Below are 18,274 nucleotides of genomic sequence, written 5' to 3' on the forward strand. Positions count from 1 at the left end.
AGGCCGGGAGTGGGACGGAGGCTAAGCTCGGGTGCAGGGCCTTCCAGCTGGCGAAGGGAAACTGAAGTGACTGCTGGCCGTGAAGGTGGAGTAGAGACACTTTTAGGTACCACGGCCTCAAAAATGCTCATCCCAAGATCCCGTTCTCTGGGAAGTCCTGGAAGTTATTCTGCATAAAACACCAAAGTAAATGAAAAAAGAGGAAGACGTGGGTACAGGAAATAGGAGACCCCACAGGACGGGGCAGAGTGGGGAGGGAGATGGAGGAGACCCCAGGACAGAGCAGAGGGAGGAGGGGAGATGGGGGAGACCCCCCAGGAAGGAGTAGGATGAGGAGGGGAAGACGAAGGAGACCCTCAGGATGGGCAGAGGGAGGAGGAGAGATGGAGGAGACCCCCCAGGACAGGCAGAGGGAGCAGGGGAAGATGGGGGAGACCCCCCAGGACAGGCAGAGGGAGGAGGGGGAGATGGAGGGAGACCCCCAGGACAGAGGGCACAGAGACAGCCCGGACTGGCTGGTGGCTGCAGCTCTGCCTGACTGCACTTGCCTGGTGTGGGGTTCCTGCTCCCACCCCAGGGCTTGGACCAGCTGGGCCCCTGGCCAACGCCTGGGAGCTGGGGTCAGTAGTGGGGAGGCCGGGAACGAGCACACCGCCTCACGTCCCTGCTGCACGTCCCTCACGTCCCTGGAGGCTCCCGTGAGGGCGAGCGCATGGACCTGAAGGCCGGGGGAGCTTGTCAGCAGATGGGAGGGCTGGGGATGCCTCCAGCCCCGCTGCACGCCTCTCCATGCTGCCGGCTTTCACCCGCACATTCATTGCAGTAACAGTTGTTGATAAAATAATAAGGATTTATATAAAAATGTGCAAGTTTTGAAGAGTTTATATGCAACAAAACAGAAACGTTTCATCTGAGCGTGCGCCCCTTAAACTGTCAGGCCCAGAAGAGCACCAGAGTGAGGCAGCAGCGCTGTCCGTGTCCCCAAGCTAAGCAATCATTTTGCTGGCACCCCCCGAGTTAAGTAATCATTTTGCTGGCACCCCCCGAGCTAAGCAATCATTTCAGAGCTGCTGCTATATGGACCGCAGATTCTGCAGTGTGTCCACCAAGGGCCATCAGTAACCCCAGCCACGCTGCACACTGGACACCACAACTCACACCCTGTCATCCAGCAGCGCGTGGTCAACCCACCAATGCCATTTCTGTGACCCAGAGAATCATGAAAAGCCATCTCTGTCGTCACCCCTCCTGACTTGTCCTCTTTTCTTTAAAACCTCGAGCCTCTCCGTGGCCTCCAGAGCCACTTCCTGAGGTCACCTGGAGGTTGTTTCCCGGCTGCCGTCCTCAGCCTCGGCCCAGACCCTCTCTACCTGTGCAGTTTCACCTCGGCTCCTCGGCCACCGTGTGCACACGCATGTGGAGAAAGCATCTGGAAGATGATACACCCAGCCATTCACACGGGTCACATCAGAAGACACAGTGTGAAATTATTTTTCTCCTTGGCCTTCTCTGGATTAAACAAATTTTTTTCTCCACTGATCCAGTATCTCTCAGGTAAAAAATAAAATTTATTTCTTTTTACACAAGCAGCAAGGCATGCCCTATCCTGACGTAATTTCGTTCCAGATGGAAATCAGGTCAAGGCCCTAAAGACGCGGTGTGAAGGTGGGAGGGTCGCCTTGGCCAGCCTGGCCTGGACGGGACGCTGACCAGGCCTCCTTCTTCCTGCAGCTCTGACCTGGTCATTCCCGTCCTGGAGCGATGCCAGCTCCCGGAGGCGCTCCAGCTGCTGGAGACGACTGTTCGAGGCGAGGACCAGCCTGTGCACCTCCTCATCCACTCGGTCGTACAGGCTGGTGGCAGCCTCCAGGGTGTCCCTGAGGAAGAGGAGGCAGTCCTCAGGCTCCCAGGCGGCCCCTGGAGGAATCTGCTCTTGGTGACAACCCCAGGAAAAAACGCTGCTCTTTCCGTTCCCTCATGTCAGAAGGCAACGGGAGCCCCAGGAGGAGGCCCACAGCCCAGGCGGGACACAAACGTGCTGCACGCATTCTGCCAACATCCTGGCCGGCCTGGGATGCAGGCGTCTGGAGGGGACCCATAGCCTAGGCTGGACTGGCTGCGTGCAGCTGAGATACACGGGGACGGCTGGGGGTGGGCACAGCTCCCCAGGCAGCATGGGTCAAGAACGAGCTCATTCTGGCACACTCTGGCCACCTCCCACCGAGCGTCCCCAGAAGCTGGCTCCTTGATCTTTGGAGCCTGTAAATGTGGAAAAGCTCGGACCCAGGCAAAGCGTGGCCTGCAGAACGGAGGTCTGGACCCAGCACAGACAGGGCTCTCCTTGGAGCAGAGCGCTACGCCTCCTGGCTGCAAACTCCCCTGAGCAGCCCCTTTGATGGGCCAGGGCCCAGCATGGCCCCCGTGAGCGCTCACCGGCCATCTTCTGTGCCGAGTTCTTCTCTCCTCAGCCGTGCCAGGATGGTGCCCCCCTCCAGCCTGAGGGACACAAGCAGTGGGTTTTCCAGGACAAGCTTCATCATCATCTCGTGCTGGTCAATTAACTCGGTGACTTCCTGCATGGGGTAGGGAGGAATACGCCTTTAACCCCCTCCTCCAAGGGGCAGGTCCTCCCAAGTGCAACAGTGGCAGGAATGTGGAGTGTGACCCACGTTCCTGTTTCCGTAAATCAAGCTGGTGGCACGACCGTGCCCACTCCTGAAGCTGATGGTCTAGACTGTCCCAGGGAGGATGAGCCCCAGGGTAAGACCCCGGGAGGGAGAAGAAGGGGGCTCAAAGCTCAACTGTAGGAGGTGAACCTGCCATTTAGACCAGGGACAGACATGCAGGCCTCACCCACAGACCCTGGGCCCCTCGGCCTGGCGGCTGGGCTCTCAAGAGCCCTGTGGTCAGCCCGCCTGTCTTGTTGGAGTGACTCATTCCTGGCAGCCGCTGCTGCTCACGCCGCTGCACGTTGTCAAGTGCAGCAACACGGTTTTCCTTCTGGGTACGGTGGAACGTTTTTGGTGACAAAGGGGAGGAAATGGCCTTTTGTGAATTGAGAGGGAATTTAAGAGTTCAAGCCTAAACAGGATAATGAAAAAGGATTTGAAAATCTCTGCTACAGATGACGGTGAACCAAGTATTTATTTTCATGTTTGGCTAAACCTTTCTGCCCCCACCTACCTGTCACACGAAGTGAACTTACCTGCCAGAGTGGGGACTTACCTGGGCTGTACTTGGGGTTCTGTGGGTGTTCAGGGAGCAGAATGAATTCTGTAGAAAAGTGATGGCTTCTTCGCAGTTTCCAGCGAAGTGTTCCAGCCTCTGTTGTGAGTTGAGAGGGAGGATATTATAAGGACACGGTCTGTCAGATGCTAAAGAAAGCAGCTGTGAGTTCCAGTTCCTGCATTTAAACCCATCTGGGGTTGGGAAGCTTCCATGTGTGAAGGTCCCTGAGATCTACAGACACTTCTGGGTCAGCAGTGCCCTTCCCACCCAGGCTTGGCATCTCAGATGCACCACGGCGTGGTTGTGGAGACACCAAGACCTGAATGGTGACTGTAATAGGCATGAGATCAGGGATGGTGATGTCTTTTCAAATTTGAGTAAAAACGTCCACATGAGAGAAAGTCCCCAGAGACCGTGGCATGTGCAGCAGCTGCGGGCTGAACCCACCTGACGGAAGCAGATCCAGTCACCATGGCTGTAGGGAAAGGAGCCGTCGAGGTCTGTGGTCAGCTGGCAGCTGTCGACAAATTTGTGCAGGGCCTTCAGGGAGCTCACGACCTCACACTGCCAAGAAGAGGCACTCGTTGGTCATGGCTCCAGATGCATCTCTTGGGGGAAAACCCTGTAAATGGCTCATTCCTGGGTTCGGAGGACGGAGAGGCTGGCTCAGGGAGTATCGCCCCTGCTTTGCTGGAGGCACTGATAACAGCACCTGTCTGGGTGCAGTAATGAAAGTGAGAAGACGGGAAAGCAGGGAGCAAAGAGAAATGAAGGAAAGGCCCTGGTGAAGAAAAACCAAAAAAAAAAAAAAAAAAGGGGAGAAAGAAGAAGGAAAAGGGAATGAATGAGTCAAGGCTGTTCTCCTGGTGCGGCAGAGGTGGCCCTTCTCAGATAAAACCCACAAACTCTGGACAAAATATAAGGACAGTTTCCTGAAAGCCCCAGCAGCCGAGACAAGTCAGGCTTATTGTGGGGGCACCTAACGCTTGCATGCGGGGCTAGCGGGGGCGAGTTCCCACTGTGCTCCGTCCTCAGGGCCGCTGCCAGCAGGGAGTGGCTGAGCTCCAACAGAAAACAGGCATCCTTTTGACAGCAGGTGGCTTTGTAAAACAAAAACAAAAAAAAAAAAAAAAAAAAGAAAAAGAAAAAGAAAGGAAAGGAAAGGAAAGGGGCTGGGCATGGTGGCTCACGCCTGTAATCCCAGCACTTTGCGGGGCTCAGGCGGGTGGATAACAAGGTCAGGAGATTGAGAATATCCTGGCCAACATGGTGAAACCCCATCTCTACTAAAAATGCAAAAATTAGCTGGGCATGGTGGCGGGCGCCTGTGGTCCCAGCTACTTGGGAGGCTGAGGCAGGAGAATCGCTTGAACCCAGGAGGTGGAGGTTGCGGTGAGCCAAGATCATGCCACTGCACTCCAGCCTGGCAACACAGAACAAGACTCTGTCTCAAAAAAAAAAAAAAAAAAAGGAAAAGAGAGGGACATCTGGCTGGTGTGGAGGCTCACACCTGTGATCCCAGCACTTTGGGAGGCCAAGACAGGCGGATCACTTGAGCCCAAGAGTTCAAGACCAGCCTGTGCAATAGGACAAAACTCCCATTTCTACAAAACAAACTACAAACATTAGCAGAGCGTGCTAGCGCACACCTGTAGACCCAGCTACTCAGGAGGCTGAGGTGCAAGGATCACCTGAGCCTGGGGAGGTCAAGGCTGCAAGTAGCCATGATCATACCACTGCAATTCAGTCTCAGCAATGGAGCTCGATTTTATTTAAAAACATAAATAAAATATAAAAACAATAAGAAAACGGGCATCTTTCTGGCCTGAAGAAAGAAGAGACAGAGGATGGGGTGGCCACACCACTGGAAAGTGAAAGTAGATTCCCAGAAGGGGGCAGCTGTGGAAGAAGCCCCGTGTGTAAACTCTGCCCAAGTTTCTGGCTGACCCTGAACTGTGCATGCATGGGGAGGACTCAGAGAATTAAACTGAACCCACTGTGGGTGACAGAGCTTCTGGTTTGAGTCTAACCATGTTACGTGCACATCAGAGTAACACTGTGAGTCTATTACAGAATCCAGTCTCCCCAACAGAATATTTACAATGTCCGGAATTACGTGACACATCAAGAATCAGAAACATAGGATCTATTCTCCAGGGAAAGACAATCAGCAGAGGCCAACCCAGAGATGACCCAGATGCTGGATTATTAGACAAGGATTTCAAAGCAGCCATTAAAACCGTGCTCAATGAGGTAAAGGAAAAATGCCTGCAATTTATGAAAGGAGAGGAAAACTCAGGAAAGATGTAGAAAATATATTTTAAAATCCACTGGAAATCTTACAGCTGAAAAATACAATATTTGAACTAAAACATTCACTGGGTGAATGTATTAGTCTGTTTTCACACTGCTATAAAGATACTACCTGAGATGGGGTAGTTTATAAAGGAAAGAGGTTTAATTGACTCACAGTTCTGCATGGCTGAGGAGGCCTTAGGAAACTTACAATCCTGGCAGAGGGCAAAGGAGAAGCAAGACACATCTTCCATGGCACAGGTGAGAGAGACAGAGTAAGGAAGGGCCACACTTTAAAACCATCAGCTCTCATGAGAAACCCTCACTATCAGAACAGCATCTGCCCCCACGATCCAGTCACCTCCCAGCAGGTCCCTCCCTCCACACGTGGGTATTAAAATTTGACAGGAGATTTGGGTGAGGACAGAGCCAAGCCACATTAGTGAGCTTAACAGCCGAAGAGATGACAGAGTAAGGAGTCAGCGACCCTAAGGACAGGATCAATAGAACAACCTGATCTGAAGACTAGAGAGGAAAAAAGTTAAAAAAGACAGATTCTTAGAGATCTGTGGGACAATATTAGTATATGCAGTTGAAGTACTAGAAAGAGAGAAGAGAGAGAATAAAGCAGGAAAAAAAATGTTAAGAACTAGGCCAGGTACTGTGGCTCATGCCTACAATTCCAGAGCTTTGAGAGGCAAATATGGGAGGCCGGCCTGGGCAACATAGCAAGACCCTGTCTCTTAAAAAAAAAAAGTAGCTTGGTGTGGTGGTGCACACCTTCAGTCCCAGTTACTCAGGAGGCTGAGGTGGGAGAATCACTTGAGCCCAGGAGTTGGAGATTACAGTAAGCTCTGATTGCACAACCACACTCCAGCCTGGGTGACGGCTAGATGACGCTCACGAAAGGAAAAAAAAAAAAAGAAAGAAAGAAAGAATGGCTAAAAAGGTCCTAAATGTGGTGATAGACATGAATTCACAAATTTAAGAGTTCAAGCCAAAACAGGATAATGAAGAAGACCAAGCCCACTCGCATTGCAGTCAATTTGCTGAAAAGAAAGGAAGTACCTTGGAAACAGCCAAAGGAAAATTAACACACTTCATAGAGATGAACAGTGATCTGAATTATGATGAACTTTTCTTCTAAAATTATGGAGGCCAGAGGGCAACAGAGCAGCGTCTTTAAAGTGCTGAGGGGAAAAGCAAAACTCCTCTCAAACCAGAATTCTAGATGTAACAAAAATATCCTTTCAGAATGAGGCCAAATGAAGATGTTTTCCGATAAAAGAGAACGATACAAAGAAAGAGAAGGAAAGAAAACATATGAGGTGGAGAAGAAAGGTCACATTTTTAAGTTTTTCGTGGCATACTCTGCAGGGCTCCTACGAGAACTTACGGGGTAGGAAGTAGGTTTCCAGGCTCCCACATGGATGCAGTTAGAACTTATCTAAATTCTTTCATGTGTTTAATCTCATGTAGGTGCCTTAACGTTTAATTTTATCTATCACTCCGGATCCCACAGTCTAAACTATTACCTGAATTATTGCATCCTTGTCAGGCCTAAATGCAGATTCTTTATCTATCAACAGCAAGATACTATGAATTATAGGAGATGTGTCGTTCTGAAATAAATAAGAAATAAATATTACTGATTAGCTTTCTAATTTTTAACTTCATTAATAGAATTGCCAAATTTTGATTGGTACTACTTTTGTCATAGTTTCCCAGAGTACCTACAGTGCATAAAACACAGTTGGCTTTGCCCTGAAATGTAAATTATTTGCCCTTATGAATTTTTAATGTAATCAGGTTTATCGAGGTATAATTTACATACAATAAAATTCCCCCTTTTCAGTGAATAGTTCTGTAAGTTTTGATGAAACCATAGTCATGTAATCATCACCACCATCAAGACAAAGAACTGTTAAGCAACCCCAAAATTCTCTTGTGCCTCTTTGTAGTCAAGCCCTCCCCTATGCCCAGCCCCTGGCAACCGCTGATCTGCTTTCACCTCCACCGACTTGCCTTTTCTAGACATAAACAGACTAAGGCAGGAGTGGCCTCTCTCACTTAGTGCTGTGCATTAGGAACTCGTCCCTGTGTGGAGACTAAGGGTTTGTTCCTCTGTTTTGCTGAGCAGTATTCCCCGGTATGCCTCACCACAATCTGTTCATCCATTCACCGGCTGAAGGATAACTGGGTTGTTTCCAGTTTTTGGCAATCATGGGTAAAGTCACTATAAATATTGTGTGAACACAAGTTTTCATTTATCTTGGCTAAATATCTAGGAGAGGGATTTCTGGCTCATGTGATAAGTACGTGTTTTCCAGCATGGCTGTACCATTTTGCATTTCCATCAGCAGTACCAACCATTTGTTATCGTCAAGCTTTGTTGCTGTTTCTGTGTGTTTCATTTTGGTTTTCAGTTGCATTTCCCCAGGGATTAATGATGTTCGGCAAATTTTCATGTGCTGCTTTGCCATCTGTGTATCATCTTCAGTGAAGAGCACTCAAATCCTTTCCCATATTTTATTGGGTTGTTTTCTTATTACTGAGTTTTGAGACTGTATATATTCTATAGACAAGTCCTTTATCGGATGTGTGTATATTTTCAATTGTTTCATTGTGGTGAAACACTATTATCATCATTTTTCAGTGTACAGTTCAGTAGTCTTAGATACATTCATAATGTCGTGCAACCACCACCACCGTTCGTCTCCATAACTCTTTTCATCTTGTAAAACCAAAACCCTGCACCCGTTAAAGAAAAACTGTTCATTACCCTCTGCACCCGGCAACCACCATTTTACTTTCTGTCTCTGGGATGTGGGCTACTCTGAGTACTCTTAGAAGTGGAATGTTTGTCTTTTTGTGATTGGCTTATTTCACTCAGCATGTCCTCAAGATTCATACATGCTGCAGCATATGTCAGAATTTCCTTCCTTTTTAAGGTTGGATAATATTCCGTTGTAAGGATAGGCCACATTTTGCTTATCTATTCATCTGTTTATGGGTACTAAGGTTGCTTCTGTGTTTTAGATGTTATGAATAATGCTGCTATGAACATAGTTGTATAAATACCTCTTTGAAACTCTGCTTTCAATTTCTTGGGTATATACCCAGACACAGTATTGCTGGATCATATGGTAATCCTATGTTTACCTTTTTGAGGAATTGCCAAACTATTTTCCACAATGAGTCACTATTTACCGTTCCCACCAACAGTGCGCAAGGGTTCCAATTTCTCCGTATCTTTGCCAACACTTGTTGTTTTTTTACAATAGCCAACCTAACGCATGGGGAAGTGGTATTTAATTGAGGTTTTGATTTGAATTTCTCTAATCATTAATGACATTGAGCACCTTTTCATGTGCTCATTAGCCATGTATATATCTTCTCCGGAGAAATGTCTATTCAAGCCTTTTGTTCATTTTTGAATTGGGCAGTTTGGTTTCCGTTGTTGTTGAATTTTAGGAGTTCTCTATATATTCCGGATATTAACCTCCTACCAGATACATAATTTGCCAAAATTTCCCCCCATTCTGTGGGTTGCCTTTTTACTCTGTCGATAGTGTCTTCTTATTTACTTGTTTTGAGATGAGGTCTCTCTCTGTCATCCCTACTGGAGTGCAGTGGCATGCTCATGGCTCACTGCAGCCTTGATCTCCTTGGCTTAAGTGATCCTCCCACCTCAGCCCCTTAAGTAGCTGGGACTACAAACATGCACCACCATGCTCAGCTAACTTTCTTTTTCATAGAGACAGAGTCTCACTATATTGCCCAGGCTGGTCCTGAACTCCTGGGCTCAAGTGATCCTCCTGCCTCAGCCTCCCAAAGTGCTGGGATTACAGGAATGAGCCACCACACCTGGCTGGTAGTGTTGATACACAACATTTTTTAATTTTTGAAAAGTCTGATTTGTCTTTTTTTTCTTTTGTTGCTGGTTCCTCTGATGTTATATCTAATATATCACTGCCAAATCCAATGTTAGAAAGTTTCTGCCCTATGTTGTCTTCTAAACATTTTTTAGTTTTAGGCCTTACAATTAGGTCTTTGATCCATTTGAGTTAATTTTTTATATGGTATTTAGGTAAGGGTCCAACTTCATTCTTTTGCATGTGGATATCTAGTTTTTTAAGCACCATTTGTTAAAAAAGACTGTCTTTTCTCCATTGAATGGTCTTGGTACCCTTTTCAAAAATCATTTATGTATATGATTGTCAGTTTCATGGCTTTCTATTCTATTCAATTGTTCTACATGTCTGTTTTTAATGCCAGTGCCATACTTTTTTGATTACTGTTGCTTTGTAGTAAGTTCTGAAATCAGGAACTGTGAGTCCTCCAGCTTTGTTTTTATTTTTTATAATTGTTTTGGCTAGTTGGAGTCCTTTGAGATTCCCTATGAATTTCAGGATAGGTTTTTCTATTTTGGCAAAAAACGTCAGTGGAATTTTGATAGGGATTGCACTGTATCTATACATCACTTTGTGTAGTATTGATATTTCAATACAATATTAAGTCTTCCAATCCCTGAACATGAGATACCTTTCTATTTACATCTTCTTTAATTTCTTTCAGCTGTCTTGTAGTTTTCAGTGAAAAAGTCTTTCACTTCTTTGGTTAATTCCTAAGTACTTTCTTCTTTTTGATGCTATTGTAAATGAACTGTTTCCTTAATTTCCTTTTCAGATTGCTCACTGTTAAGTGTATAGAAGTGTGACTGATTTTTGTGTGTTGACTTTGTATCCTGCTACTTTGCTGAATTAACTTATTTTATTTCTTTCTTTTTTGTGGAACTGTTAGGATTTTCTGCATACAAGATCACATCATCTGGGAATAGAGATAATTTTACTTCTTCCTTTCCAGTTTGGATGCCTCTTCCCCCCCACTCCTTTTTCTTGTCCAATTGCTCTAGCTAGAACTTCCAGTAATATGTTGAATAGAAGTGGGCATTATTGCCTTGTTCCTGATTTTAGATGAGAAGATTTCAGTTTTTTGCCATTGAGTATGATATTTCCTGTAGATTTTTCATATGACCTTTATTATGTTGAGGTAATTTCCTTCTATTTCTAGTTTATTGAGTGCTTTCATCATTAAAGATGTTGAATTTTGTCAAGTGCTTTTTTTGGCATCAATTGAGATGATCATGTGTTTTTCCCCCTTCATTCTGTTTGTGTGGTATATTACACTGATCCGTTTTCATGTGTTGAACCATCCCTGCATTCCAGGAACAAATTGTACTCGGTCAGGGTGTATAATCCTTTCAACCTGCTACTGAATTTGATTTGCTATTATTTTGTTGATGATTTTTGCATCAACTTTCATAAGGGATATTGCTCTGCAGTGTTCTTTACTTTTAGTGTCTTTGGTTGGCTTTAGTATCACGGTCATGCTGGCATCATAGAATGAGTTAGGACGTATTTCCTACGTGAATTTCTTTTGAAAAAGTCAATAAGGAACTTACATGCTTGTAAAATATTTTATGGAAACTGAGTTTTGGCACTTCACACTATGTCTACCTTGTGTTAGAGAAGTTAACTGAGCTTTAGAGCAATGCATTGTGAACCTTTTTTGGTGAACGCTAGTAATAAACATATATATTCTTTTTTCCACCCTGATGTCACTACCTTAGGTTTGCTAAGCAGGTATGGGCTCTTCCAGATTCCTCTTGTGCCCAGGTTACCTCTGGGTCAGCTTTGTTTCCTCCCCTAGAATCTGTTCCTTGACTGCCATTTCTTTGTCTAGGTGAAGCACAGACCACTGCCCAGGTGCCCAACCAGGGACAGCTCATGCTCATGCTGTGGTGCAGGGCCTCATGTTCCTTTCTTGGAGGCCTTGAGAATCTCTCAGAACCTCTCTGATCAATGCCTCCCCTGGCCCTGGGCCTCCCTGAGGCTTTCCTGACACTGTCTGTGCACTGGGGACTCCTGTCTAGCCTAGCTGGTGCAACCCAACTCGTGGCACTTCCTGTTTGGACCTCAGCCTGTGCTCTCTCCTCCCAGTGACCCCTTCCTGACCTTGGGGAGTCACCTCAGCCCCTTGCCCAGCCCAAGGTCCCTGTCACTTGCTCCCAGGCCAGCCAATTTCTGCTGGCCCAGCCACCCTGCCAGGCAGTTCTGGAGGATGCCACCGTGGGGCCCAACCTGAGTGGATCCCACTCTGTAAGGGGGGTCATGACTGAGCTTGTCTCCTCCAAGTCTCAGTTAGGACACTGAGATTTTCTAAGAAGAGCCATGTACTGCGAAAGTAAGAAGAAATCACAGGCAGGACTGACAGTAAGGAGGGAGACAAGAGGCAGGTTCACTCTAAGGCGAGGGGAGGCAGGCTCCATGCAAGAGGGGAAGTGTGAGGGAGAGAAGTGGTGGCAGCAGGGTGGAGAGAGAAGAGGGGAGACTGTGGTGAGAGGTAGGAAGGAGGACTGCAGGGTTAGAGAAGAGGAGGGAGGACTGCAGGGTGGGGGGAGAGGATGGGGGGCCGCAGGGTCAGGGGACAGAAGGGAGGACTGTGGGGGAGGAGAAGAGGGGGGAGATGAGGGAGGACTCAAGAGTTAGGGAAGAGGAAGGAGGACTGCAGGGTGGGGGGAGAGGAGGGAGGACTATGGGGGAGGAGAGGAAGGAGGACTGCAGGGGAAAGAGGAGGGAGGACTTTAGGTTAGGGAAGAGGACGGAGGTCCACAGTGGGGACAGGAGGGAGGACTGTGTGGGGGGGAGGAGAGAGGATCACAGGGGTGAATAGAAGGGAGGGCTGCAGGGTTAGGGAAGAGGAGGGAGGACCATGGTGGGGAGAGGAGGGAGGGTTACAGTGTGTGAGAGAGGAGGAACCACCATGGGGGTGGAGAGAAGGGAGGATCATGGAGGGGGAGAGGATGGAGGACCACGGGGGGGAGGATGGAGGGTCACAGGGTGTGGGAGAGGAGGGAGGGCTGCAGGGTGGGAGAAGAGGAGGAACGACTGTGGGGGTGCAGAGGAGGGAGGACTGTGGAGAGGGAAAGACAGGAGTACCATGGGAAGGAAGAGGAGGGAGGGCTGCAGAATGGGGGAGAGGAGGGAGGACTGCCAGTGGGGAGAAGAGGGAGGCCCATGGAGGGGGAGAGGAAGGAGGACTCCACAGTGGAGTTCTGCCAGCACTGTCCCTGACTGACGTCTTTCCTGGCACAACCTGCCACCTGGTGTCCCTAAACTTGAGTTTCCTCAGTGAGTATAGGAGCCTCTGCCTCCATCTTCAGCAGGGACAGCAACGGCGTAATGGGTTTAGCTTCGTGGAGTGCAGGTGGGGCATGGGAGAGGGCACCCCGGGTTCTGTCCCTGTCCCTGGACACCCCGTCCCTGGTCTCTCCCCGTCTCTGGGCTCCCATCTGTCCCTGCTTAGGCAGTGACATCTTCCCATCCGCAGTGCTTCCCATCTCCTCTGGATGTTGCTTATGGTTCAATGCAGGGCCCCTAGGCCATGCACGGTGGCTCATGCCTGCGATCCCAGCACTCTAGGCAGCTAAGGTGGGTGTATCACTTGAGTCCAGGAATTCAAGACCAGCCTGGGCAACATGGCAAAACCCCATCTCTAGTAAACATAATAAAAAAATTAGCTGGGCGTGGTGGCACATGCCTGTGGTCCTAGCTACTCTGGAGGCTGAGGCAGGAGCATGGCTTGAGCCTGGGAGTTTGAGGCTACAGGGTCCTGTAGCAATGGCACTGACCCTGTCTGGGGCTGCCAGGTTCGTCCCCACCCTGGTTCATCCTTGCAGTGAGCCATGGCTGCCCCTTCCTCCTCTGTCCTTTGTCTGAAGGACAATGCCATGCCCTGCATCCTGGAGGGGCATAGCAGGGGCAGCCATACTGGGCAGGGATGGGGCTGTGCTGTCCTCCTGGGACAGGTGCCCCCCACCTGGGCCTGGCTGGCTTTGCTTTTTAGGTTTGCAGTTGCCCCCAGCATGGAGCTTCCCCAAGTCCCCAGTGGATGGGCCAAGCCCACCTTCCCCAGTGTTGTCTGTGTCTGGCTCCGGAGAGCAAGAGCTGGACTCATTGGGAAGACCCCAAGAAGGAGGGGGCTCTGCACAGGGGCCTGTCTTGAATCTTCACACTAAGCCTATGGACTGGCTACTCCAGAACCACGATGTGGGCGGCCCCAGCGGCACACGGCCCTGAGATGCTCTGCACACCCAAGGGACATGACAACCCTGCCGTACCTGCAATCCCGCGAGGGCCTGGGAGACGGCAGGGGCGGCTGGACTCCTGCGTGCATCCACCAGGACGACCAGACCCAGGTCCCGGACCTCCTTCCTGGGGACGGAAAGACAGCTGGTCTTAACCACCGAAGGTGAAATCTCTTACAAAAACGAGTTTCTCCACCTCCGAGACTAGTTGTTACTGGTTTCCTTTCAGCTCTAGAAGTTAGGGGTTCTCTATACACATCAGCCTTCCACTTCCTGAAGGTGCAGGCCCATCGGCTGGAGGCACCACCGTTGTTCCTCTTGCTAACCCGCCAGTGAGGTCAGACAGTCTCGGCCGTGGGGCTGCGGCTACTTTCCCCTAAACGCCCACCCATGCTCCTGGATGGACGAAATGGGCCCTGCTCCATCAAGGGGGCAAGGACTTCAGGGCCTTCTTGCCCTCGTGTATTTGTCTGGGCTTTCACATAAGCACAGAAGGTGATTCTGATGATTCTGATGGGATGTGGACGGCCTGTTCCCAAGACGGAAGCTTGAGATCAGTCATGAGGGTCTTTACTCTCCAGAGCCAAGCTAAGACTGTTAGAATATCTTTTAAAACTAAAAATACCATCACGTGGTTTTGAAAACTCCAATTTAAAAGTTTTGTCTCTGTGATTGTGACTGGAAACTTCACTTTAAAATTTAATAGGAGAAAATAGTAGGTTGGGTGAGCTGATATATTCATTTTACAAAATTTTAGGGTTCGGCTGGTCTGAAGGGAGTGAGTTATCTCATTTGATTGCTCACGCAGTTACAGATCAAACACCTTGTTCTACTCCTCCCCCCTTCTCACTACTACACTTGACTAGTCTTAAAAAATACATAGCCTGGGCCGGGCGCGGTGACTCACGCCTGTAATCCCAGCACTTTGGGAGGCCGAGGTGGGTGGATCACCAGGTCAGGAGATCGAGACCATCCTGGCTAACACAGTGAAGCCCCACATCTACTAAAAATACAAAAAATTAGCCAGACATGGTGACTGGCGCCTGTAGTCCCAGCTACTCAGGAGGCTGAGGCAGAAGAATGGCGTGAACCCGGGAGGTGGAGCTTGCGGTGAGCTGAGATTGCGCCACTGCACCCAGCCTGGGCAACAGAGCAAGACTCTGTCTCAAAAAAAAAAAACAAAAAACAAAAAACAACTATATATATAGCCTGGCGCTATGGCTACCTGGGAGGCTGAGGCGGGAGCAGGATTGCTTTAGCCCAGGAGGTTGAGGCTACAGTGAGCTGTGATTGCACCACTGTGCTCTAGCCTGGGCGACAGCAAGACCCTGTCTAAAAAAAAATAAAAATAAAAATAAATTTTTTGTGTGTGTGTGTGTTCTCCGAGAAACTTCTTCAGCTCTAATTCCACGATTAACTCCCATTCTAATTAAGCTGTGTGTCTGGACGCTGATCTTACAGCACTCATGTAACCAAGGACACAACAGAACCCTGACTCAAAGCCGGCAGAAGCTGCACATCACACGGATGGTTGGGTCCTGGTCAAAAGAGTGAGTGTGCCCTCCCCGCCCCGTAGCCAGGTGTGTTTAATTTTGGGTGTCACTGGGAAGGATGTGTACAGAAGACAAGAAATGGTGTGTAGAAATCAAGGCTGGAAGCACACGGGTGCTGACTGTTTTGAAAGATGAGGTTAGGAGAGGCAGAGTCTGGTCATGGAAGCTGGCACCTCCCTGTGCCCCCCACTTTGCCACACACATGCAGCTGGGGTCCCACGGGTCTGCAGGGTGGGGCCTGGCCCCCCGTCCTACCTGGGGATGCTATGGAAGTACAGCAACAGTCGGGTCAGCTCGGCGCAGGACGAGTGTTCCCTGGTCCAGAGCGGGCTCCTGGTGCAGACCTGCACCACCGCTCTGCCCTGACGGTCTCGGGTCCCTGTGGAGACAGAGACAGGGCAGCTGTGAAGGGTTTCACTCCTACGAGGTGATGAGCTGGGTCTGTGCTGTTGGCTTAGATGTGAGATCCGCTCTGACAGGAGAGCCTGGTGTGTGCTCACCTGGGCAAGCGGCAGCCCATGCTCACCTGGGAGGGTGATGACCCCGGACTGCAGCAGCTCCTGGTTGACGTCCAGCACCCGCTTGGGCACCTGGCTGGGGAAGTCCCCTGTGCCCGGCGGCCACCCTTCTTGCTCAGGGCGTGGCTGCTGGGCAGGCGCATCAGAAAGCCCACTGGGGTTGTGGCAATGGAAGCTGCCGCCGTCTGTGCTGACGCAGGCTGAGGACGCAAGAACATCTGGACAAAGGAAAGAGGCCGTGTCAAAGATGAAGGTTTTCCTGCGCGTTGAAGGCAGCTGCTCTGCTCAGCTTGCTACGCACCACGGGACAGAAACACGCATGAAAATAGGCGGTTCCATGAGAACTTGTCCCAGTTCACGTGGGAAGTGAAAGCGTGTTTCACTGCACAGGACACGCGGCGTCATCACAGACAGAGACGGATTCTCCAGCTCACAGACAGCTCCCTACCTGCACACCCCTCAGGAAGAACGGGTCATCTCATCCCTACTCATCTGCTCAAAGTGCAGCGTGTGTGACTGCATGCGGTGTGTGATTGTGTGTGCGTGCGTGGTATGTGTAACTCTGGCACGTGTGATTGTGTGAGGCATGTGACTGTGTGGTGTGTTACTGTGTGTGGTATGTGGAACTCTGGTGTGTGACTGTGTGTCAATCTGGAGAGTGTGATCATGCGAGGCATGTGACTGTGTGTGGTGTGTATGTGTGTGTATCATGTGAGGCATGTGACTGCGTGTGATGTGACTGCATGTGTGATATGTGTAACTCTGGAGCGTGTGATCGTGTGAGGCATGTGACTGCATGTGGTGTGTGATTGCGTGTGCATGTGTGTGGTATGTGGAACTCGAGCGTGCGATCGTGTGAGGCATATGACTGTGTGTGGTGTGTGATTGTGTGTGCATGTGTGTGGTATGTGGAGCTCGAGTGTGTGATCGTGTGAGGCATGTGACTGTGTGTGGTGTGTGATTGCGTGCGCATGTGTGTGGTATGTGGAACTCGAGCATCTGATAGTGTGAGGCATGTGACTGTGTGGTGTGTATGACTGTGTGTACATGTATCGTGAGGCATGTGACTGTGGTGTGACTGTGCATGCATCGTGTGAGGCATGTGACTGCATGTGGTGTGTGATTGCATGTGCATGTGTGTGGTATGTGGAACTCGAGCATGTGATCGTGTGAGGCATGTGACTGTGTGTGGTTGTTACGGTGTGTGTGTGACTGCGAGGGGTGCTGCACGATTGTGTGTCTTCTCTGCCCAGTACAAATGGAAGAAAATCAATGCAAAGGAAAGGTGAGGGGCTGGAAACCACGGGGAGGGGCTGGGACTTCTCACTTCAGCTGAAGTGCAGTGAGGTCACAGAATACTTCCAGGAAGCGCTGCCCCAAGCGAGTGCTTCTGTTACAAAAAAGCTCCTTCTGCAGTGGGTCCCGTGTGTGCGGCACTCTGGGAACGTCAGAAGTTCCAGGCACAGCAGCCTGACTTCGAAGGCGAAAGGCCCTGGTGAGGTGGCTGGAACGGGCCGGGCCACACTTCTGTCTCCAACAGCCGTGGTGCCTCCGAGCCCCTGGTTAGGCCAGGCGGGTAGAGGGTGGGCGGCCAGGCGGCTGTCTCCAGGCACCGCAGCGGGCGGCCCACGGAGAGGAGGGCTCAGCCCGTCCATTTCGCGAGGTTGGGTGGCCCCGCTCGCTGGAGCCCACATCAGTATGTTCATGTTTTCCTTGTTTCCAACATCACTGGTTGTGTTACTCACAGGCTATTTCTTTACTCAAAAACAAAACAAAACAAAACAAAACCAAAAACCAAAAGAAAAACAAAAGAAAATATTTGAAATATTTAAGAAATATGTTGTCATTCTTTTCTTACTTGATGCCCTGCGAACAGTCTTTAAATCGTCCCATTTTCTCTCCTAACCCTTGGAAACTGTGAATGTGGCCTCCAGTTGGAAACTGAGTCTGGGGATCTGGATGTGAGGTGGTCCTGGGTTTAGAGGGGCCCCAAATCCAGCGATGGATGCCCAAGAGCAAGGAGAGGGAGATTCGAGTCAGAGGCAAAGGGGAGGCCGGTCAGAGTGCTGCAGCAACAGCCCAGGACGCCTGGAGTCCCGGAAGCCGGAGGAGGCGGGACGGGCGCCCCCGGACCTCGGAGCGGGACACTCTGCCCACAGCCTGATGCTGGACTTCTGGTCTCCAGAACGTGAGCCCAGCACGAATGTGCAGACTGGCTTCTTGTGGACCAAGTGACCAAACAAAACTGTCACAGGGTGGGAGGGGGACAGTGCAGGGGGAGGCTGTGGGGGTGTGTAGCGGAGGGGTGGGGGTGTGCGGGGGGGGTTGTGGGGTGTGGGGGAGGGGCGGGGTGTGGGGAAGGGGCGGGGTGTGTGGGGGAGGTTGAGGGGGTGTGCAGGGGAGGGTGGGGTGTGCAGAGGGGGGTGGAGTGTGCAGGGGAGGTTGTGGGGTGTGTGGGGGAGGGGCGGGGTGTGGGGGAGGGGGTGGGGGGTGCAGGGGGGGATGTGGGGGGTGCAGGGGGGGGGGGGGGG

The 18,274-nt window shown here is 50.2% G+C and overlaps 1 protein-coding gene across 1 annotated transcript in view; it reads right to left on the reverse strand.

Annotated features, from left to right (window-relative positions):
- Positions 1 to 18,274, reverse strand: part of PLEKHG4B (pleckstrin homology and RhoGEF domain containing G4B) — an 83,445-nt gene that overhangs the window by 19,142 nt on the left and 46,029 nt on the right. Inside the window, exons 4-11 of the mRNA XM_025387986.1 lie at positions 15,752 to 15,961; positions 15,481 to 15,604; positions 13,706 to 13,799; positions 7,059 to 7,145; positions 3,676 to 3,792; positions 3,226 to 3,324; positions 2,434 to 2,573; positions 1,739 to 1,877 (exon numbers count right to left, since the gene is read on the reverse strand). Coding sequence (XP_025243771.1) covers positions 1,739 to 1,877; positions 2,434 to 2,573; positions 3,226 to 3,324; positions 3,676 to 3,792; positions 7,059 to 7,145; positions 13,706 to 13,799; positions 15,481 to 15,604; positions 15,752 to 15,961 — 1,010 coding nt within the window. The remainder of the gene's footprint in view (positions 1 to 1,738; positions 1,878 to 2,433; positions 2,574 to 3,225; positions 3,325 to 3,675; positions 3,793 to 7,058; positions 7,146 to 13,705; positions 13,800 to 15,480; positions 15,605 to 15,751; positions 15,962 to 18,274) is intronic.

The sequence above is a fragment of the Theropithecus gelada genome, chromosome 6 (genome assembly GCF_003255815.1).
Source record: "Theropithecus gelada isolate Dixy chromosome 6, Tgel_1.0, whole genome shotgun sequence".
Lineage (NCBI taxonomy): Eukaryota > Metazoa > Chordata > Mammalia > Primates > Cercopithecidae > Theropithecus > Theropithecus gelada.